This window comes from Rana temporaria, chromosome 11 (genome assembly GCF_905171775.1).
Source record: "Rana temporaria chromosome 11, aRanTem1.1, whole genome shotgun sequence".
NCBI classification, from domain to species: domain Eukaryota; kingdom Metazoa; phylum Chordata; class Amphibia; order Anura; family Ranidae; genus Rana; species Rana temporaria.
The window spans coordinates 151,388,620-151,411,860 of NC_053499.1; the positions used below are offsets into that span (position 1 = coordinate 151,388,620).

The 23,241-nt window shown below is 42.7% G+C and overlaps 1 protein-coding gene across 2 annotated transcripts in view; it reads left to right on the plus strand.

Annotated features, from left to right (window-relative positions):
• The window catches only part of ANKRD27 (ankyrin repeat domain 27), an 83,754-nt gene that overhangs the window by 49,951 nt on the left and 10,562 nt on the right, over nucleotides 1–23,241 (plus strand). Inside the window, exons 15-24 of one of the 2 annotated variants that reach the window (XM_040329461.1) lie at nucleotides 5,936–6,018; nucleotides 6,119–6,234; nucleotides 7,081–7,173; nucleotides 8,589–8,786; nucleotides 11,510–11,569; nucleotides 11,657–11,794; nucleotides 12,710–12,754; nucleotides 12,860–12,982; nucleotides 17,567–17,764; nucleotides 19,697–19,816. In XM_040329461.1, the coding sequence (XP_040185395.1) occupies nucleotides 5,936–6,018; nucleotides 6,119–6,234; nucleotides 7,081–7,173; nucleotides 8,589–8,786; nucleotides 11,510–11,569; nucleotides 11,657–11,794; nucleotides 12,710–12,754; nucleotides 12,860–12,982; nucleotides 17,567–17,764; nucleotides 19,697–19,816 (1,174 nt within the window). The remainder of the gene's footprint in view (nucleotides 1–5,935; nucleotides 6,019–6,118; nucleotides 6,235–7,080; nucleotides 7,174–8,588; nucleotides 8,787–11,509; nucleotides 11,570–11,656; nucleotides 11,795–12,709; nucleotides 12,755–12,859; nucleotides 12,983–17,566; nucleotides 17,765–19,696; nucleotides 19,817–23,241) is intronic. The other variant, XM_040329462.1, reaches the window with a different exon arrangement.

Genomic DNA, 23,241 nt, shown 5'->3' on the forward strand with positions numbered 1-23,241 from the left:
GCTAGCGGATGAAAAAGAGTTAAAAGCTGCAGCGGCGCTCTGCCGGCGGTTCAGCAGCACTGCCCATTGATTTTAATGGGCAGAGGCGCTTTAGGAGCACTCTGGCTTTCACACTGGGATTGCAGCTGAGGCTTTTTTTTTTTTTTTTGCGCTAAAGTGCCTGAAAAACGCCTCCAGTTTGAAAGGGGTCTCCATTGCAATTTTCTGCAAGTCTTTGGGCACCCCAGGTCAAATGTGTTTTTTTTGTTCTCATTAGAAAAAAAAAACTTTAACAATGTCTGTGGAATAATGTAAATTATAATATGTTTCTGACTCTTATAGTGGTTGTAAACCTCAGACATGAAATAAGAACAAAGCATATCCCTCTATATAGCCGGATTCAGGTACAGTTACGACAGCGTATCAGTAGATACGATAAGAGGGGGAACCAATGCGCAAATCACCCTAATCAAGGATAATTCTAAGTAAAAAACCAAACTAAAATTAATAAATAGCAGCCACGACGAAAAGTGTTCACACACTCAAGACAGATATGAATAATGTTAGGTGTAATGGCGCTAAAACACTAGAAAACTTAAAAAGACTTTAAAACAATATTCTCATCACTAGACCCATAAGTAAATAAGGAAATGTGTACGTAGTAAATCCTCCAATGGATGTGAATAAAATGTGTTCCACTCTGGGTTAATCCTGGAATACCATCCAACATCCACAAAAAATGTGGAGGGTATTTGTAGTGGTAAATAATAATACGTAACCAATAATGCGTGAACAACTGTGCCAAAACACTGCACAATGTTGCAACAATGTAATCAAAAAGTGGATGATGAAAACAAATCCAATGTAATTAAGACACCAAAACCACTGGTCTATTAAAGTGCAGCGTGCAATAGTGCAAAAATATTAATTCAAGTGATCCACAATAGAGATAAATGACATGCAAAAATCAGCATGAAAATAAATAAATAAAAAATATATCCAGTAAAGTAATAAGATATTAACGATGTCTCTAATAGTCCACCAATTAAAGTAGGAGTAGAAACAAAGTGGTAATAATAAAGTGTTCCAGTGCATATGATAATAAAGAATATAAATTCATGAATGAATGTTCAGTGAAACAAATTGTGCTCCAAATCACAGATCCTTATATCCACAGCGTTCAGTGATCAAATGTTGGATATGCATGCATGTTTAAACTTCCACCATCAGGCTTCCCAGAAGTGTCGGACAGACTAGGTGTTCCAGCCCCTTACCTCAGAGCGGCTTGTAATCAAGCCTAAATGGATATCTCCCAGGCAGTCTGCTGTTCATCCAACACCTCAGTCCCACGATTCAGTCACAGCTGCTTGCAGTCTCTCAGAGGAAATACAAAGCAAGGGGAGCCTCCATAGTGTAGTAATATTAAAACATTTATTAAAGAAACAAGTAAACACTCACAGTATAGGTAGTGAAAAGTCGGCGTGTACGATCTAAGTGTCCACCCGCTCTGCGGCCGCGAGCGGGTGACGTCACCAGCAGCTCCTCCACGTCCTCACGCGTATCGCAACTGTTGCACGTTGCTTACTCATAGGATCCTATGAGTAAGCAACGTGCAACAGTTGCGATACGCGTGAGGACGTGGAGGAGCTGCTGGTGACGTCACCCGCTCGCGGCCGCAGAGCGGGTGGACACTTAGATCGTACACGCCGACTTTTCACTACCTATACTGTGAGTGTTTACTTGTTTCTTTAATAAATGTTTTAATATTACTACACTATGGAGGCTCCCCTTGCTTTGTATTTCCTCTGAGAGACTGCAAGCAGCTGTGACTGAATCGTGGGACTGAGGTGTTGGATGAACAGCAGACTGCCTGGGAGATATCCATTTAGGCTTGATTACAAGCCGCTCTGAGGTAAGGGGCTGGAACACCTAGTCTGTCCGACACTTCTGGGAAGCCTGATGGTGGAAGTTTAAACATGCATGCATATCCAACATTTGATCACTGAACGCTGTGGATATAAGGATCTGTGATTTGGAGCACAATTTGTTTCACTGAACATTCATTCATGAATTTATATTCTTTATTATCATATGCACTGGAACACTTTATTATTACCACTTTGTTTCTACTCCTACTTTAATTGGTGGACTATTAGAGACATCGTTAATATCTTATTACTTTACTGGATATATTTTTTATTTATTTATTTTCATGCTGATTTTTGCATGTCATTTATCTCTATTGTGGATCACTTGAATTAATATTTTTGCACTATTGCACGCTGCACTTTAATAGACCAGTGGTTTTGGTGTCTTAATTACATTGGATTTGTTTTCATCATCCACTTTTTGATTACATTGTTGCAACATTGTGCAGTGTTTTGGCACAGTTGTTCACGCATTATTGGTTACGTATTATTATTTACCACTACAAATACCCTCCACATTTTTTGTGGATGTTGGATGGTATTCCAGGATTAACCCAGAGTGGAACACATTTTATTCACATCCATTGGAGGATTTACTACGTACACATTTCCTTATTTACTTATGGGTCTAGTGATGAGAATATTGTTTTAAAGTCTTTTTAAGTTTTCTAGTGTTTTAGCGCCATTACACCTAACATTATTCGTATCAGTAGATACGTCGTCATAACTCCGAATCCGCGCCTTTGTAACATTAAGCGTATGCTCAAACTGAGCAACGCTTAAATGTTGCTATGATACGACCGGCGTAAGTCTCCTACGTCGTCGTATCTTGGCTGTCTATTTACGCTGGCCGCCAGGGGCGTGTACGCTGATTTACGCCTAGAATATGTAAATCGGCGAGATACGCCTATTCACGAACGTACGCACGCCCGTCGCAGTAAAGATACGCCGTTTACGTAAGGCGTTTTCAGGCGTAAAGATAAACCACCAAAAAGATGGCACAGCCAATGTTAACTATGGACGTCGGAACCGCGTTGAATTTTTCACGTTTTACGTCGTTTGCGTATGTCGTCCGTGAATGGGGCTGGGCGTAATTTACGTTCACGTCGATAGCATGGAGTATTTGCGGCGTAATTTTGAGCATGCGCACTGGGATTCGTCCACGGACGGCGCATGCGCCGTTCGGAAAGCGCGTCATTTACGCGGGGGTCACAATTCATTTACATAAAACACGCCCACCTCTTCCACATTTAAATTAGGCGGCCTTACGCCAGCCAATTTACGCTACGCCGCCGCAACTTACGGAGCAAGTGCTTTGTGAATACTGCACTTGCCTCTCTAACTTGCGGCGGCGTAACGTAAATAACATACGCTACGCCGCCGTACAAACTTACACTTGGCTTCAGAAAGTCATATTACAGGACAATAAAACCATCTGTATTATAGATGATATGGGTAATAGATTTCCACTTAAAGAAGGAGCCTTGTGTTGATATAGTTTTAAAAGTCCTTTGCGCAAATATTTATATTGTTCTGTGAACAATATCACTTACATGATGTACATCACATGAGTCAATTATTTATAGTCTCTAATGTACTCTGTGTAATCTGTAGGGGGGGGGGGGGGGGCAGGTTTATAAAAAGCTGTAAAGTGGCTTTTGTTTTATTTATTTGTGGTACTTTGCTAAGCACTGTTCACATCCTAATTGGACAAAATAATACCATATTATTATAAAAAAAAAAAAAAATGTAACCATGTTGCCACACACAGCACGATTGATTACTGGCAACCACAATAATTGTAGGCCAGTCCTGGATAAACCCTCCTACTGTCAGCATGCCTCAGGTTTTTTTTTTTTACTAGTGTCCTAGGAGGATAGATGTCTTCTTTAACTCTGCTGTGTAAAAGACAAACCTATTTTTACTCTTATTTTTTTTTTGATCAAGACTCGTTCGTGTACACTGTTTCTAGAGCTGGTCTCTACAATTGTAGCTATCCAGCACAGCCATCCGTAGCCTAGCTTATGGACTGTTTGTCAAGTAGAAATGAATGTCTCACACACCGATGCCATCACCAATGTAAAACCAGCTTTAGAGCTCTTTCACACGGGCGGCCCGTTCAGGTCCGCCTGCCAGTTTTTTTGGTGGACCTGAACGGGCGCTCCGTGCTCCTCTATGGAGCCGCAGATGTCAGCGGTGACATGCCCGCTGACATCCGACCCGCCAAAGTGTGACGGAGGAAAAACCTACTTTTCCATCTGTCTATCGGATCGGGTGAACACGGACAGATGGTGTGTTCATCCGATCCCCCCCATAGGGGGGCTCACTGCTGTTTATATTACATCGTAATATAAAATGAAATGGTTCAACTCACCATAATGCAGAATCAGTGGGCGGCCTGAGTGTGTCACTTGCATCCGTCATTTGCCACTAGATGCTGTGTGTCACTTGCCTCCGTCATTTGCCACTAGATGCTGTGTGTCACTTGCCACCGTTGCCTGCCATCAGATACAAATTGTCACTTGCCATATTGCCTGCCACCAGATGCAGCTTGTTGCTTGCCACATCACCTGCCTTCCGATGCAGCTGATCACGAGCCACGTCACCTCCCACCAGATGCGGATTGTCACTTGCCATCATTGCCTGCCACCAGATGCCGCTTGTCGCCTGCCACAAGTTGCAGCTTGTCACTTGCCACATTAATTGCCACCAGATGCCGCCTGTCACTTGCCAGTCGCCTGCCACAAGTTGCAGCTTGTCACTTGCCAGTCGCCTACCACAAGTCGCAGCTTGTCACTTGCCAGTCGCCTGCCACAAGTTGCAGCTTGTCACTTGCCAGTCGCCTGCCACAAGTTGCAGCTTGTCACTTGCCAGTCGCCTGCCACAAGTTGCAGCTTGTCACTTGCCAGTCGCCTGCCACAAGTTGCAGCTTGTCACTTGCCAGTCGCCTGCCACAAGTTGCAGCTTGTCACTTGCCAGTCGCCTGCCACAAGTTGCAGCTTGTCACTTGCCAGTCGCCTGCCACAAGTTGCAGCTTGTTACTTGCCACGTTAATTGCCACCAGATGCAGCTTGTTACTATCCTGCAACAACAGTGACGGCAGAGATACAGGCTTCTGTTCCCAGCTTTTCAGCATATGTGAGGGCGGGCAGTGAGAGATGATGTAGTCTCTCTGCTGCCCGCAGCTGCACAGTGAGGGTGGAACTGCGGTGATGCAGGTGGGCAGTGAGAGATGTCATCTCGCTGTTCTCTCGCCTGCTCGCTGTACTGCCTTCCCATTCGCCTACCGGCCCACTCACTGACCTGCTCACCCGCTCCGCTTACTGACCTGACTGCCCACCTGCCAGCCACCCAGCCTGTTCGCTATTGTCTCGGGAAGAGGGGGGCACCAGGCAGATCTGCCCCTGGGTCACAACCAATCTGATTCTAGACATGAGGGTTGGTAGTGTATCTGATCACTCCCCATTGATAGTACATTTAGTGGTCTCTCAGCCCACTGAGCTCCCTAGGGCACCTTGGGAAAAAAAAAAGACATGGGGGGGGGGGGGTGGGGTGGCACCTGCTGTACTGGTGGCCCTAGCTCAGTCTACTAATGACTATGGGGCTTCTTGCAGCACGCCAACCAATGTTGTGGATGTCTGCAGCCAGAGATTGAACCCTTCCTCTGAGCTCTGTCAGATGAGGCCGGCCGGCTCCTGTACCTACTTGGCTGTGGTTTTTACTATAGTCAGGCAAGACTTTGTGGTCCTTTTCACCAGGTTATTTGCTGGCTTTGACCGAACCGGGTCTCCCGCGCCTTTTCTTCCAGATTTTGTATATAATCAACCCAGGACATTGGAGTTCTCTGATCCATCAACCACCGAGTGCTCCGATTCCGAGTCTCCTCATTGTGTATCAGGTTTTTTTTTTCTTTTTTTAGTTGGTTCCCCAAATTTAAATGCAAGTTGTTAATATATTTTAATCTACAAATCTCTTTACTGTAAAAACTTTTTTTTTTTTACACCAGAGTTTTTTTTTCCCCTCTATAGGAAGTTAAATGATATATCAATTGTCACTCCATTATCTCGAGATGATCGAGGTTACACCCCTCTTCACATTGCAGCCATCTGCGGTAAGACCTGAGCTCCTCTGTTGTGTGCTGCTTATGGTGGAAAATACAAACATTTTTCTTTTATATACTTAAAGTGCCTTGTGTTTGTGCTGTTTTGTAGGACAGTATCGGTTTATTGATCTACTGATCTCTAAAGGAGGAGTGGTTAATGCCACCGATTACCACGGGTCTACACCACTACACCTGGCTTGCCAGAAGGGCCACCAGAAGATAGCAGTAAGATGAAAATTCACACACTTCCTCTTATCTATTTTTAATTTGTTTTTTTATTTTTCACACCCCTGTGTCCTGAAATGTTAAATCAGGCAGTAGATGCAAAGGAAGGACTGAACAGGAGTGCGTCACTTTGTGTTGTCATTCATTTGGCACAATCTAGCTATGACAGTGTACGTTTTTTTTTTTTTACGGTAAGGGCAGGACCGTTCCAAAAGTCCTGCTAGCCGCATCTTTGGATCGGTAAAGGAGCGGTGTGTTTACCTCTCCTTCCCATTGAAAACAATGGGATACCGCCGGCAATGTGCCTCTGCAGAGGAGCATAGCGGGCGGTATTAACCCTTCTTTGACCACTAGCGGGGGTTAAAACTGCACCGCTAGCGGCCGAATACCGCCGCAATTCCACAACAATTCTGACGGTACTGTCAGCGCACCTCCCGCCCCAGTGTAAAAGGGGCCTAGGGGATGGTACTACTTAAAGACTCATGCGTCGGAGTGGGATTTAGCTCTGCCCATGAGGATGAGCTCTAGCATGTTCGCATAGTACACGTGCACAGCCCGCCAGGAAGTCTGCATGGCGCTGCGCTAATCACAGGCAGAGAGACATTGTCCCGATGCTCGGCTGCAGAGATCAGAGAAATGTCTCCCTGGCTGTGATTAGCGCAGCGCCGTGCAGACTTCCTGGCGGGCTCTGCACGTGTACCATGCGAACACACTGGAGCTCATCCTTACTGCCCATGTGAACAACCTGCATCAGTGTGAATAGCAGATGAGCAAGAGCCTTTGTGCTCCAGTTTATTATTTACTGGGCTGTTAACCTATTTATTATTTTGTTTTTGTTTTTTTTAGCTGCTTTTGTTACATTATAAGGCAAGCCAGGATATTCAGGATAACAATGGGAACACGTCTCTGCATCTGGCCTGCACATATGGACATGAAGATGTAAGTTTTGCTTGGGAACTACAATCTACCTTTTTGTAAACTTTTGTTTTCTTCTTTGCTTTTAAGATAAAAAAAAAAAAATATTAAAAAGAGAGGCAAACAATCAACCGTGCAACAAGCACCATAACAGAAAAATTAAAAGGTGACATTTTTAATACAGAATAGACCTATCAGAAGTAACGGCGCATGGGGTACGTAGATAACCATGACAGAGACGGTCGTCAGTAACGTCTAGTTATGAATGGTTTGCGGTTCATTTTAGTGCAATCTATGCAATGAGTAGTACATTGTACCCATAAGGTAGACCTTTATGAAATGGCCTATTCATCAATACATGTAGGGGTAACCATCTAACCCGAATCTTGTGATATGAATATATAACACTTTTTTTTAAAGGGTAATGTGGTGTTAATGACCGTAATCCAGTCCTGGACGGTGACTCCCTGAGCCAAACTCTTGCAATAACAACTCCCCCCGGTTTACGTTGTACGCTGTATATTAGTGAAGTGAAGAGATTTGGATGATGGGTGCAGCTACAAGCATCATCCAGACATCTATTTATTTTTATTTTTTTCATCAGGCGATTTCCCTGCAATGTAAAGCTATCGTAGTGGCTGTTTAGCCGCTTGATTGCTTTTACAGATGGTGGGAGGGGAAATTCCCACCCCCCCTTCCCCGGTCTCTTCCGTGCGATTTGGAATCCACTGGCCGAGGCGGTTTACCATAGAGCTGGCCGTGGACCCGATGGTCCCCAACTATCTCTATGAATGGCTGGAAGTGGCACTGGCAGATTTAAACTATAGCCAATATTGGGCTATGCTGTTGCCAATAATTGGATAAAAAGATTGGCATTGGTTAGGATCTATGCAAGATATACAGGTGGGTGAATAGTTTATAAAGTTTGGGGGAAGACTAATTTATAGACATTTAATACTTCATCTGCCACCCAGTGGGGTCTTAACTGGAAGGATAACTTGGTGGCTGCCGGTAATAGGAGACCGTTCTAAAAACTTTTTTAAAGTGAAACAGAGGTTTTGAGAAGGGCAAAGCAATAGGTTTATTTTAAAGTGGGCTCCCGCAGTAACCTCTCTTTCCTTTGCTTCCCTGTTTGCCATTGGGAAGGAGGGAAAGAAGCATTGTGTAAATGATCCTAGCTGGAGCTTACATAGAACATGGTCTCTTTCTCAAGTGACAACACTGGTCAATCACCTAACCACCATTGCTGTCATTTGGTAGGGAGGGAAGTGAGCCAGGTGCTCTCCCACGCTCGAGGCAACCGGGTATTTCTGCTTTTAGCAGTAGGATGAGGAAAGGAAAGGTGAATATGTGGAGCTAAAGAGACCAACAAATATGCATTATGAATGTTTTCTATGAGACTTGCCACCCTGTGATGGCAATGCTGTTGCTTCTTCCAGTGTGTGAAGGCTTTAGTGTATTGTGACGGGAACTTATGTAGAATGGACTGCGTTAATGAGAAGGGGGACACAGCACTGCACATCGCTGCCCGCTGGGGATATCAGGGGATTATCGAAGTCTTGCTACAGAATGGAGCCAGCACCAACATCCCAAACAGAAGGAAGGAAACTCCTCTGCAGTGTGCACTGAATTCCAAGGTAATAGATCACACTGAACATTGACGTGTCTGTGGGATGTTTAACTGCTGCTGTTGAAGTGGATGTGAACTAATAAACATTTAAAGACATTATAAACCTTCCCACCTGCAACTTGTGTTTTTCATCTGCATAAGATATGCATGTTTATGTAGTTTCATGGTGTCAATTATTGGCATAAAGTAGAGTAAATCTTCCCGTTCCTGCATTGTTTATGTTCAATCATGAGGCATGCAGCATGGCACTGCAAAGGTTAATGCATGGCCTCTGTAGTCTGAGAACCAACATTTTCTGTGAAGAGACTACATATCCCACAATCCCTAGCTCTCTTAGTTTAGTGCTAGTGCAGGTGAGATCTAAATAGTAAATGGATCTAAAAGACACAAACAGGCAGAGCAATTATCGGAGCTTTCCATGCTGGAAGGAATGTGTTTTCATCACATATTGGCATACCTCCCAACTTTCTGAGATAGGAATGAGGGACACCTATCAGCAAAAGTATGCAGGCATAGGAAACACCTTTTGCCACGCCCCCTTAAAGGAGAATTGTACCAAAAAAATAAGATTGGTTAAACCCACAAGTGCTTATTTTACCATTACTATTCCTTTATATTGGCTTTTGGAATTTACAAATGCAGCAATTAAAAAATGAGATGAAAGGTTTAGTGCTGGAAAACACTTTTTGATAGATATAGCTGTATATAAAATGCACTTTATTTGGATCAGACCAAAATGAGGGACAAATGAGGAGGGACATTGCTCGAAATCAGGGACAGTCCCTCGAAATCAGGGACAGTTGGGAGGTATGACATTAGCACTCCCACCATATGTGTCATACAACACAGAGGAAAATGGCAAGGCATGCACTGGATGATGTCTGACCCAAAACAAGAAGTTGCCTGTGCCTAGGGAGGGACAAGCTAGGTGGATTAATATATGGACACGGGGGAATCAATTGGCCATGACACTAAAAACAGCAGTGAGCCAAACACATGTAACTACGCAACTATCTAGTTAAAGCAGAGTTCCACCCATATAAAAGTCAGCAGCTACCATTGCAAAAAGTGTAGCTGCTGACTTTTAATATTCGGACACTCGCCTGTCCTACGGTCCAGCGATGCGGGTGAGCGAACCTCCGCTCCTCTCTCCCTGCTCTTCTCGGCGATGGCATTCATACGCGGTGACTAGATTCCCAGAGCACTCTGGGTTAGCTGAAGAAACTGCATTAAAAAAGCTTATAGATGAACATTCTGTGAATGAACAATGATCATCCCTTACTTGCTCTTTGTTTTTTCTTATTTTAAATACACCATTAAAAAAGATTTTTGTTGCATCTGTTCAATAAGTGGCAAAAAAAAAATAGTCTCAAATGTTGTTTTTTTATTTAGCTTTTATGCTGGGTTCACACATGCTGCGGCCGCGATTCACAACAGGGGGTCCGGTGCGTCCCTTCACCGATTCAGGTGCAACTCGGGTCCAAATTTCTCCCTAAATTCGCACCTGAATCTGAACCAAAGGCTCACAGGACCCTTTCCAAATGTGGACCGCGGCCACCCCGGAGCTGTGTGAACCGGATCTATCGAGAACCGGTCACACTGTCTCCTGTCGTGCGAATTGGATGTCAGGAAAAACCTGCATTCCAATTTGCATATATCTGTGACCCCGGCCTCACAAATTTTTTAATCTGGCACTTCAGCTTGAACATCAGAGGTCAAAGGTCACTTAAAATTCGTCATTTGCTGTCTTGTGAATTGCTACCGTGTTTCCCCCCGAAAATAAGACCTAGCGTTATTTTCCAGGAGGGCTGCAATATAAGCCCTACCCCAAAAATAAGCCCTAGTTTTAAAATGCTTGTAAAATTTTATAATCCACTCTATTAAAGGAGTACCGTATTTATCGGGGTATAACGCGCACCCCTAAAGTGGACCCGACATTCCTGTAAAAAAAACATTTTAGTACTTAGTTTTGGTGTCTTGCGCGGCGTCCATCGGCGGCCTCGTCGGGTCCGGTGTCCGTCTGCGACTTCAGGTGTCCTCTTCGTCGGGTCCGGCGTCCTTCTGCGGGGTCCTCCCTGCTCGTTTCCCGCTTTCCCGCGCCGAGTTTGAATACTGCGCCGGCATATACCGAGCGCAGTACACTCGTGTATAGTCAGGCAGGCTCGGCTACTCTCGCGCTCACGTCCTGTTCGTCCAGGACGTGAGCGCGAGAGGAGCCGAGCCTGCCCGACTACACGAGTGTACTGCGCTCGGTATATGCCGGCGCAGTATTCAAACTCGGCGTGGGTATCGGCGTATATCGCGCACCCACGATTTTGCCCTGATTTTCAGGGAAAAAAGTGCGCAGTATACGCCGATAAATACGGTATATAATGTACAATGTGTGTGTTTCTGTAATATAAATGCGGGGAGGAGAGCTCCGGCGGGTCACAGAAGCGCAGAGCGGTGCTATAATGAAGGTATTTGGCACAATTATATTACAGAAACACACACATTGTACATTATATAATACTGTAATAGAGTGGATTATAGGATTTTAATGCCGTTCACACTGGGGATTCCTATCAAGCAGGGAGGGAGAGGGGAAGAGAAAACAGCGCATTACATGGTAAGACCTACCCCGAAAATAAGCCCTACTGTGTCTTTTGTTGCCAAAATTAATATAAGACCCGGGCTTATTTTCGGAGGAAACACGGTATACTCAACACCCTTTCCTATTTTGTGTCATAGATTCTGTCCATCATGGAGACGGCTCACGCTGACAACAACAGGAGGCAGAGTCATTCCGAGGTAAGTACTACGTCTTTAGTTCTGCCATGAGACCTGCCCTGGCTCTATGTATTCACATCTCTACAACCCTTCTCTTTATTTTTGTTGATGTGGGTCTTGGTTCAGTCCCCCAGGCGCTCACCACCTCAGTCTGCTGACACGATCAGCAGAGACTCGTCCGAGTCCAGCCTCTCCTCGCTGTCCACCAGCACTGGGCAGGAAGACACTAAAAGCAAATATAAAGAGGTAAATTTATATGAACTTTATATGTCAGATCACATCTCATTTCAGGTGCACTCCATTTTTGCCTAGTATGTATGGATGGATGCTTTGCATAAGATCTCTGGATGTATGTGTGTGCATAGGTGTATTTACATGTTCATTTTTTTTTTTTTCCCGCAATGACTAGTGGAAAGAAACAAAAAAAGCCGAAATTTTAATTCAGTTTAACTAGTTCCCTACCGGGCCAATTCTGGCATCTCTCTCCTACATCTAAAATCATTTTTATTTTTTTGCTTCAAAATTTACTCAGAACCCCTAAACATTTATTTATATAAGTAACTCCTAAGTTACGGCGGCGTAGCGTAAATGGGCCGGCTTAAGCGCGCCTAATTCAAATGATGAACAGGGGGGCTTGTTTTATGTTAATGACTAGTGACCCGACGTGATTGACGTTTTTAACGAACGTCACAGCGACTTCTGTAGTGTCAGTAGGAATGGATCTCAGAAATGCATTGAAGTTCACATGTCCTGCGATTTGAGGTCTTGCAAGTCGGATCTCAAGTCGCAGAAGTGTGAAAGGAGCCCTAGTGTAAGGGACATCACTGCCCAGGCTCTGCAGCCGTTGTTGATGCCCTCTCCTCTCCCCTGCAGCCAGCCGCTGGGGAGAACATGTGATTGAAGCACCTTTTAGAATAGATAAGTATACACATCCTTTCCTTTTCAAGCTTAGAATGGGGGCGGGAGCGGATTTAAGCTTGCTTAGGTTTAGAACAAACTTTTAATGCCGATGTTCTGCAAACTGTAGGTAGAATAATTCTGGACAGTTATTCCCAAGACCTAAAAACTATTTATTCAGGGTAAAAAGGATAAGACGTTGATCCTAAATTACCTGCTTTTCTTAAAAATATATATATACGGTAATTTTTTTTCCTTTTACAGGTTGAAAAACTTTTAAGAGCTGTTTCTGATGGTGATTTGGAGATGGTAGGTTTTTTTTTTTTTTTTTTTTTTTTTTTTTTTTATTATTATACAAAATTTGTACAGACTTCATTTTATTTCCTTTTTGCTTATTCCGTTGTTTTCCCCTAGGTGCGGTACCTCTTGGAGTGGGTTGATGAAGACTATGAGGATGAGATGGAGGATTCTTTGCTGGGGAAGAAAGAGTTTTGCCATCCATTGTGTCAGTGCCGGACCTGCGCTCCTGTTCAGAAGGTCAGCCTGGTTTTGTTTTATTTATAAAAATTAACAGACATTTTGTATTTATATGCATCATTTTATGTGAAGCACAATAATTTATATGCATCATTTTATGTGAATTTATATGCATCCATTTTATGTGAAGCACAATAATTTATATGCATCATTTTATGTGAAAAATAAAATAGAAAAAGTGCAGCGCAAAACTCAAATATATAAATGATACTGGTATACTCAAACACCAATACCATAAGTGTGAATATAAATATGCAGAAAAAAAAAAAAAAAAAAAAAAACACAAAAAAAAAAAAAAAAAAAAAAAAAAAAAAAAAAAATATATATATATATATATATATATATATATATATATAAAAAATTAAATACAATTCAAACAAACAGTCCAAAAGTCCATAAGTGTCAGAAGATGAGTGAATTAAACGAAAATAAATCTCCACCACGTGACAATCCACCAAAATTTTGAAGTGATCCCTCCACCGTTGTAGATGGCTACTCTCACCTTCATATATGGACCACTGAGTTAACAGATGGTCAATAAAGCAAATCAAATAGGCAGGTCATGAACAGGAACCAGGCTGATGTATTAGATCCTCATAAGACAACCAAACCGCAAAGGACAGGTGCATGTAAAGAGATAATCACAGACTAAGTGCTCACTGTTGCAATGTGTGGATTTATTCTTTAAAAGAAGCAAAAGTCAGGCTACTCACATTTGGCCAGACAAAAAACGGCATGAAGTAACAATCTTTAGGAATGAACAGCAGATGAGCGACGTGATGTTTCAGGCTCCTAAACCACCGAGCCTGAAACATCACGTCGCTCATCTGCTGTTCATTCCTAAAGATTGTTACTTCATGCCGTTTTTTGTCTGGCCAAATGTGAGTAGCCTGACTTTTGCTTCTTTTAAAGAATAAATCCACACATTGCAACAGTGAGCACTTAGTCTGTGATTATCTCTTTACATGCACCTGTCCTTTGCGGTTTGGTTGTCTTATGAGGATCTAATACATCAGCCTGGTTCCTGTTCATGACCTGCCTATTTGATTTGCTTTATTGACCATCTGTTAACTCAGTGGTCCATATATGAAGGTGAGAGTAGCCATCTACAACGGTGGAGGGATCACTTCAAAATTTTGGTGGATTGTCACGTGGTGGAGATTTATTTTCGTTTAATTCACTCATCTTCTGACACTTATGGACTTTTGGACTGTTTGTTTGAATTGTATTTAATTTTTTATATATATATATATATATATATATATTTTTTTTTTTTTTTTTTGTTTTTTTTTTTTTTTTTTTTTTTTTTTTTTTTCTGCATATTTATATTCACACTTATGGTATTGGTGTTTGAGTATACCAGTATCATTTATATATTTGAGTTTTGCGCTGCACTTTTTCTATTTTATTTTTTACTTGCTTAGGATTTTTGCGAATTTCCCTTAGTGTTCAGCTGGCATTACCAGTGATCTGAACCCTGGGGGTCTGTATCACATAAATACACTTTTAATATCATAATTTTTTGATCTATATATTTGCGCTGATTGCACCTTGTTTTTTTATATCATTTTATGTGAAGCACAATAATTTATATGCATCATTTTATGTGAAGCACAATAATTTATATGCATCATTTTATGTGAATTTATATGCATCATTTTATGTGAATTTATATGCATCCATTTTATGTGAAGCACAATAATTCTGGGAGACCTTGCAGATTTCCACTACTAAGGACTCTCTCTCTTCCTATGAAGTTATAATTATTGCATTACTCTGATTCACTAAGGTTTTGGTTATCCTTTAACCACTTCAATACCGGGCATTTTCACCCCCCTTCCTGCCCAGACCAATTTTCAGCTTTGAACGTTATTACAATTTGAATGATAATTGCGTGGTCATGCAACACTGTACCCATATGAAATTTTGATATTTTTTCCCCCCCCCCAATAAATAGAGCTTTCTTTTGGTGGTATTTGATCACCTCTGCGTTTTTTTTTTTTTTTTGCTCTATAAACAAAAAAAGAGCAACAATTTTGAGAAAAACACAATATTTATTTACTTTTTGCTATAATAATAAATATCCCCCAAAAATATATACATTTTTTTTTATTTTTCCTCAGTTTAGGCCGATACGTATTCTTCTACATATTTTTGGTAAAAAAAGAAAAATCCCAATAAGTGTATATTGATTGGTTTGCGCAAAAGTTATAGGGCCAGATTCTCATACATTTACGTTGCTCCTGGGCAGCGTAACGTATGTGATTTACGTTGCACCGCCGCAGGTTTACAGCCTGATTCTCAGAACACTTACCTGTAAACTTGCGGCGGTGTATCGTTAAATCGCTCGGCGCACGCCCGCCCAATTCAAATGGGGCGGGCACCATTTAAATTAGGCGCGCTCCCGCGCCGAGCGTACTGCGCATGCTCCGTCGGGTAAATTACCCGACGTGCATTGCGCTAAATGATGTCGCCCCGACGTCATTTGCTTAGACATTTACGTAAATGGCGTCCAGCGCCATTCACGGACGTCTTACGCAAACAACGTAATTTTTTTTAAATTCGACGCGGGAACGACGGCCATACTTAAGATTGGTTGCCCCTCCTAATAGCAGGGGCAACCTTACGCGTCGCGTACGCTACGGAAACGACCTAAATTCTCAGCGTCGACCTCGCGTATGTTCGGGAATCTCGTGTAATTACCTCACTTGCATAGACGACGGGGAAAACGACGATGCGACACCTAGCGGCGGGAAAAAAAATTGCTTTTAAGATCTGACAGCGTAAGAGCCTTACGCCTGTCAGATCTAATGGGTATCTATGAGTAACTGATTCTAAGAATCGGTCGCATAGATACCCGGGGCCAGATGAGGAGTTACGACGGCGCAAATGGTGTTGCGCTGTCGTAACTCCTTTGAGAATCTGGGCCATAGTGTCTACAAAAATAGGAGCTAGATTTACGGCATTTTTATTGGGGTGTGTGTGTGTGTGTGTGTGTGTGTGTGTGTGTGTGTGTGTTTTTTTTTTTTTTTTTTTTTTACTGGTAATGGTGGCGATCTGCGATTTTTGCGGCGGACACTTCGGAGACTATGTTGGGACCATTCACATTTATACAGCGATCCGTGCTATAAAAATGCACTGATTACTGTATAAATGTGACTGGCAGGAAAGGGTAACACACTAGGGGGCAATCAAGGGGTTAACTGCGTATCCTAGGGAGTGATTCTAACTGTAGGGGGTGGGGACTCGCAAGGGGAGGAGACCAATCAGTGTTCCTCTGTACTGGGAATACACATTGGTCTCTCCTCTGACGGACGTGGTCCTGCCTTGTTCACAGGCAATTGCGGGTGCCCGGCGGACATCGCGGCCGCCGGGCACGTGCATCGGGTGCCGAGCGACGCGCGGGGGCACACACGTGCCCCCTAGAGGCTCAGGAAGAAAAATAAGTCATATGACAGTGGCCGGAGGGGCGAAGGGTTTCTGCCGCCGTCATATCACAATGTGTGGTAGGGAAGTGGTGGAACTTTAGGGTTTCTAGGGGTACATTGAGCAGATAAGTTCCTACTGACACCATTGATCTCTTTTAGCTTTAATGGGGTAATTTTTCCCATTGACCATCACACTCATATATTATGAGTTATAGCTGTAGTAACCTTTTAGCAGGGGTTGCCTGAGACTGGAAAGTTATTTTTTTATTGCTTCCTCTGTGTTGAAAAGGTTGAGGGAGGCTGCTTTAACCACTTGCCTACTGGGCACACTTACCCCCTTCTTGCCCAGGCCAACTTTCAGCACTGTCGCACTTCAAATCACAGTTGTGCGGTCATGCAACACTGTACCCAAATTAATTTTTATATATTTTTTTTGAGACGGCTTTCTCTTGATGGTATTTAATCACCCCTGGGTTTTTCATTTTCTGCTAAAAGAAAAAAGAAAAAAAGACCAAAACTTTAGGGTAAAAAAAAACATTGTTTTTTTTTTAGCTTCTGTTATAACATTTTGAAAATAAGTAATTTTTTCTCCTTCACTGATGAGGCTGCACTGATGGGCAGCATGGATAGGTGGGCACTGATTGGTGGCACTGAAAGGCATAACTGACAGGCATCACTGTTGGGCACAGATTGGCATCACTGATGGGCACTGTTGGGGCTGCACTGATAATCTGTACAGATCTCCCCTGTGAGGAAATGCCACTGATCGGCTCTTTTTTTCCTTGCTTGCTGTCAGTGTGGGGAGAGGAAAGCCAATAACTGGCATTTCCTTGTTTACATGTGATCAGCTGTGATTGGACACAGCCGATCACCTGGGTAAAGAGCCCCTTCATCGGCTCTTTACCGGGATTGGTGATGCACCATGTCCCAGGGACAGAGCGCACCACTGATCGCCGAGACTTTGAAGATGGGCTCCTGATCACATGATTACTGTGACAACCAATCACATTATCAGGAAGCCCAAGAAACTCCTCCATTGTAAGATCTTTTAATGGGGCTGGTGGGAAGGGGTTATGACACGCAGAGCAAACTAAACATAAACTCGGGTTTACATCTCCTTTTAAATGTTTCTAGTTATTTTTGTATCTGTCTGCAGAAGCTGAGCAAGATTCCTTCCAATGGCCTCAGTGTCAACGTGACCAGCCGAGACGGTTTCACTCCTGTCCATATAACCAGTCTGCACGGTCACACCCTCCTTCTCTCTCTCCTACTGAAACACGGGGCTCAAGTGGATGCTAAGAATGCTAACCGCGCAATACCGCTTCACCTGGCCTGCCACAAAGGACATCTGGATGTGAGTCTGGCTCCATTGCTTTATGCTGAAACGTGTGCAAGCAACGCTTTTTAGACTGGATGCCCATGTGGAATCCGTTTTTCTGCAGTGTTCAGAATCTGCCCACTGGGGGGAGCTATCTTATTTGCACTGCTGGGTGGCTTTCAAATCTCCTGCTACTACTGGTTTAAAGAGGAAGTAAACCCTGTGGCACTTACCTGAGATCGAAGTCCTCCTCGTTCCCCTCCGCCGCTGCCATGTCTCCTCGCATCTTCTTCCTGCGCTGTGATTGGCCGGAGCGGCGATGACGTCACTCCCGCGCATTCACGCTGGACCGGCAGGTCCCCACGCATGCGCGAAAACACGACATTAACCTCGTTAATGCCATTGAAGAAAACTGCACTTTCAGTGCGCCTGTGCCGTTGTCTATGGCTCGCATGCGCCGTAGACATTGGCGCCTGTCATTTCTGCAAATAACTGTATTCTGTAGGCACCTACAGGTAAGCCTTAATCTAGGCTTGCCTGTAGGTTAAAGGGGTTTACAACCACTTTAACAGTGAAAGGTTTAAAACTGAGGGACTGACTATTCTCTGCAAAAGGAATTTAATGGTAGATACTCCCTAAGCCTTGTCTGCTAAAGGGATGCAGACACTGCATCTTTCCTACTTAAACAGTGAGAATAGTCCGGATAGTTATATCGGTCACAGGAATTGGTCTTTAAAAGGACATTCGGAAATTGCAACAACGTTTGTTAAAAATCCTTGCATCGTCCATAGATACCCAATTCACTCCAAGTTATATTTTATTGGAAGGGGTCATTTGGTGGGCGGAGTCACCTGGGGGGTTCTTATACAGTAAAACCTTGGATTGCGAGCATAATTTGTTCTCAGAAAAATGCTTGTAATCCAAAGCACTTTGTATATCAAAGCAAATTTCCCCATAAGAAATAATGGAAACTCAAATGATCCGTTCCATAACCATTTATTCATACGTCCTGCAGTTTATAGTCCAAATAAAGATTATAGCGATGTGATAGGTTATGTAACCATAAAATGTCCATCCACAAATGGAAGCCTCCGCAAGGGGATTAGAAGCAAAATCCAGCAGGAGCTACAGAGTATAAAAGAGAAGAGAGGCGCCTCTAAGTGTTGCAATATGTTGCTAAATCTTTTTTCTTTCTTCTTTCTTCTTCCTTCTTTCTTCTTCTTCTTTCTTCTTCCTCCTTCCTCCTCTTCCTTCTTTCTTCTTTCTTCTTTCTTCTTCCTTCTTCTTCCTCCTTCTTCCTCCTCCTTCTTCTTCCTTCTTCCTCCTTCTTCCTCCTTCTTCCTCCTTCTTCCTCCTTCTTCCTTCTTCCTCCTTCTTCCTTCTTCCTCCTTCTTCCTTCTTCCTCCTTCTTCCTCCTTCTTCCTTCTTCCTTCTTCTTCTTCCTCCTTCTTCCTCCTTCTTCCTCCTTCTTCCTTCTTCTTCCTCCTTCTTCCTTCTTCTTCCTCCTTCTTCCTCCTTCTTCCTCCTTCCTCCTTCTTCTTCCTCCTTCTTCCTCCTTCTTCCTCCTTCTTCTTCCTTCTTCTTCTTCCTTCTTCTTCCTCCTTCTTCTTCCTTCTTCTTCCTTCTTCTTCCTCCTTCTTCCTCCTTCTTCCTCCTTCCTCCTCCTTCTTCTTCCTTCTTCTTCCTTCTTCTTCCTTCTTCTTCGTATATCAAGTCAACATGTATTTAAAAATGTTTGCTTGTCTTGCAAAACGCTCTCAAACCAAGTTACTCTGAATCCAAGGTTTTACTGCACTTCCTTGTAACCACAGCAACACAATCTTTGGGTCCTACTTCTCGTTCTGCAGTAGGTGTGTTCCCACTCCCCCCCCCCCCCCCTAAAAAGGAATGCCAACATGGAGAGTGGGACACATCGGTAAAAACTTGGCAGGTGACTTGTATCTCACTGATATCTTCTGTTTTCAACAGGTGGTGAAGATCTTGATGGAGTACAGCACTGGGAAAAATAAGAGAGACATGCATGGCAATACACCTCTTATGTACGCTTGTATGGGAAACCATCTGGAAATTGCATCAGTGTTACTGGAGGTAAGGGGTCTCCCAGTTGCAGTGGCCACCAGACCTGTCCTCACGTTTGTAAATGATGAGACTGATCTAACCATCCTCTGCAGTTGTGCATTGTAGGGAACAAAGGGTCATTCCATGCACAGAAGATACTTAACCAGTTCCAGACCGCCCTATAGCAGGTCTACTGCTACAAGGCGGCCGCGTTGTGCAGGATCACACATATATACCGGGCCTTGCACTTCCGGGTATCGGGGCGCCAGTGCGCACCACCGGCTTCGGCTCGCTCTCGCTGTGATTGTACATGTCTGTTCAGGACTCAGGCAGAACAGCAGCTTGCCTATGAAAACAAGGCAGATCGCCGTTCTGTCAGTAAGGAAGGCATGGATCCTGTGTTTCTGCAAAGCAGGGACAAGGATCTGTCTATGCCTTTCCCCTACTATACCAAAACACTGGCTAGGCACACAGTTAACGCTTTAATCGCCCCTAATGTTAACCCCTTCCCGGGCTGTGTTATTAGTACAGTGACTTCCTTCATATTTCCATCGCACACGTTCCTGGATGAGGGGTCCTGCGTAACTCCGAAACTTTGCACTCTCCATGCCTGACGAAGGGGTCTTGCGTGCCTCCTGAAACGTTGCACTCTCCATGCCTGACTAAGGGGTCCTGCATGCCTCTGAAACGTTGCACTCTCCATGCCTGACTAAGGGGTCCTGCATGCCTCTGAAACGTTGCACTCTCCATGCCTGACAAAGGGGTCCTCTGAAACCGGTGGATAGCTGCCATCATGACCCCTGGTTAATAAATATCCCGAAGGGGCAACTGGTCAGGATCCGTAGAAACTGTAGTGACCCACAAATATTCATGGACCAGGCTAATATGATTGGTGAAAAGTTTGTGAACAAAGGATATGACACTGGCTTTATACAGACACAGATCCAAAAAGTGTTGGAAATACCCAGAGAAACACTAATAGAAGATAGGATTAAAAGAACAGTTTTGGATGATCAAGTACCAATTATTTTGAATTACAACGTCCAACACAAACAATTGGAGACTATCTTCAAAAGGCATTGGGCTATATTACAGGCGGATAAACAATTACAATGTATATTGCCAAGTATGCCAAGAATAATCTATAGACGGGCACCCACTTTAAGGGATTTAGTGGCTAAGAATGTACCTGATCACCCTACTAAATCTAATAGACTAACTTTCTTCCAAGGAAAAGGCTTCTTCCCTTGTAAAAGATGTTTTGCCTGCAGAAAGACTAATTTTAATGGACAAAAATGCTCCAGTTTTGTATCTAACGTTACTCAAAAGGAATATCAAATCAAAGATTTAATAACGTGCAGAACTGAGGGTGTAGTCTATGCCTTACAATGTCCATGCTCCCTTCAGTACATTGGCCGTACCAAAAGGCCCTTGCGGAAACGTTTGAGGGAGCATGTTCAAAATATTGAAAAGGGCTTCCCTGACCATAATGTGTCACGCCATTTTTCTATGTGTCATCAAAATAACCCCAAAGACCTCAAATTTTGGGCTATTGCCAAATATAATCCACACTGGAGGGGGAGTCATATGGTACGGCTATTAAGTCAGACTGAATCAAGATGGATACATGAAATGAGATCATTATCACCGAATGGGTTAAATATTGAATTTGATCTCAATTGTTTCATCTCTGATTACTGATTTTTATATTTTATATATTTTATACATTTTCACATTTTTACCTATATGTGTAATGTTGAGATATTTTTCCTCTCTGGTTTTTAATTTTAATAGGTATTTTACTATGTTTTTATATACATATTCTATGCTTATTTTAAATTTTTATATATTATATAAATTTTTTATCATGTCCGGCAAATATGGGTATTGATAAGTTGCTGGAGTTTCTTTTGTTACAATTTCAAGTGTTGTACCACTAATGACCATTGGAGGCTGTTGTACATACCCACAGTTGTCCATATAAATTGATGATGTGTTGGAGGTTATAGTGTTGTACCACTTGTGACCACTGGAGGCTGCTATGTATATATACATATCCCCAGTTGTCGAATATGAATGATTGTTTTTAACAACAAATTTTAAATTGTACCTGTATTAAAATTATATATTATACATATGAATATGTTACCAATCCTTATGAGCCTGCGATGATGCAAGATGAAACACTCCCTTACTGCACATCCCGTTGGTGCCTGAGTATCTCGCTGACTATAAATAACATCAGCTGAGACCTGGCAAGCAGTTACCCATGACTAAGTCACGTGTCTAGTGACGTAACGCGTGGGGGAGGAGTTACGAGCGGGACGGATCGCAGATCCGAATGAGGAGAGTGCATCAGAGACGCTGAGCGGCTTAATTTGAAGGATTGGTGCTTGGTTGTCCTAAATGCTGTTTAAACTCGGTGGATTCGTGAGTGAGACCTTGTCAGAAATCATTTATCCCAATTTGTTCATGCTATTTGCGCTATGAGATCTCTTCTCTTGTTTTTCTATGAGCTGTATCAGTGTGGAGGAAGCGCTGTATATATGAAACAGATGTCTACATAGTGTGATAAGATCCCACATCTCTCAATCATTTCACAGGGTGTTGTTCACGGAAGAAGCACTGGTGTATCCATGCAATTGGACTAATTGCTTTTTGTTTGTGGATATGTGTAATTACTTATTGGATATTGAATCACTTATATTTTGGTTTTCACATTATCTTAGTTAATATTCAGCGCAATATACTATATATAATTTTGCACTACTTTGTTTGACATACATCACTTTATTGCTGCGTTTATTATTTGGTAATTTTGTTAATGTCATTTTTTTAAATATTTAATTAGCGCTGTAGTACCATTTTTACAACGGGTCCTCTGAAACGTTGCACTCTCCATGCCTGACTAAGAGGTCCTCTGAAACGTTGCACTCTCCATGCCTGACGAAGGGGTCCTGCGTGCCTCTGAAACGTTGCACTCTCCTTGTGTTGTGATCATGCAATAAACTATCCGTTTGGACGCTGTTTTATGTCGATCCATGGTGTGCTGGCAAATATCTTCGTCATTAGTACAGTGCATATTTTTAGCACTGATCACTGTATTGGTGTCACTGGTCCCCCAAAAAAAATGTCGGTTAGTGTCCGATTTGTCCGCCGCAATATTAAAGTACGGCTATAAGTCACTGATCGCCGCCATTACTAGTAAAATTAAATAAATAAAAATTCCATAAAAATGTTATAGTTTGTAGATGCTATAACTTTTGCGCAAAGCAATCAATTTACGCTTATTTTACCAAAAATATGTAGCAGAATACATATTGGCCTAAATTTATGAAGAAATTTGGCTTTTTTACATTTTGTTATTGGGTATGTTTTATAGCAGAAAGTAAAAAAAAAATACTTTAATAAAAACACATGGGTGATCAAATACCATTAAAAGAGCGCTCTATTTG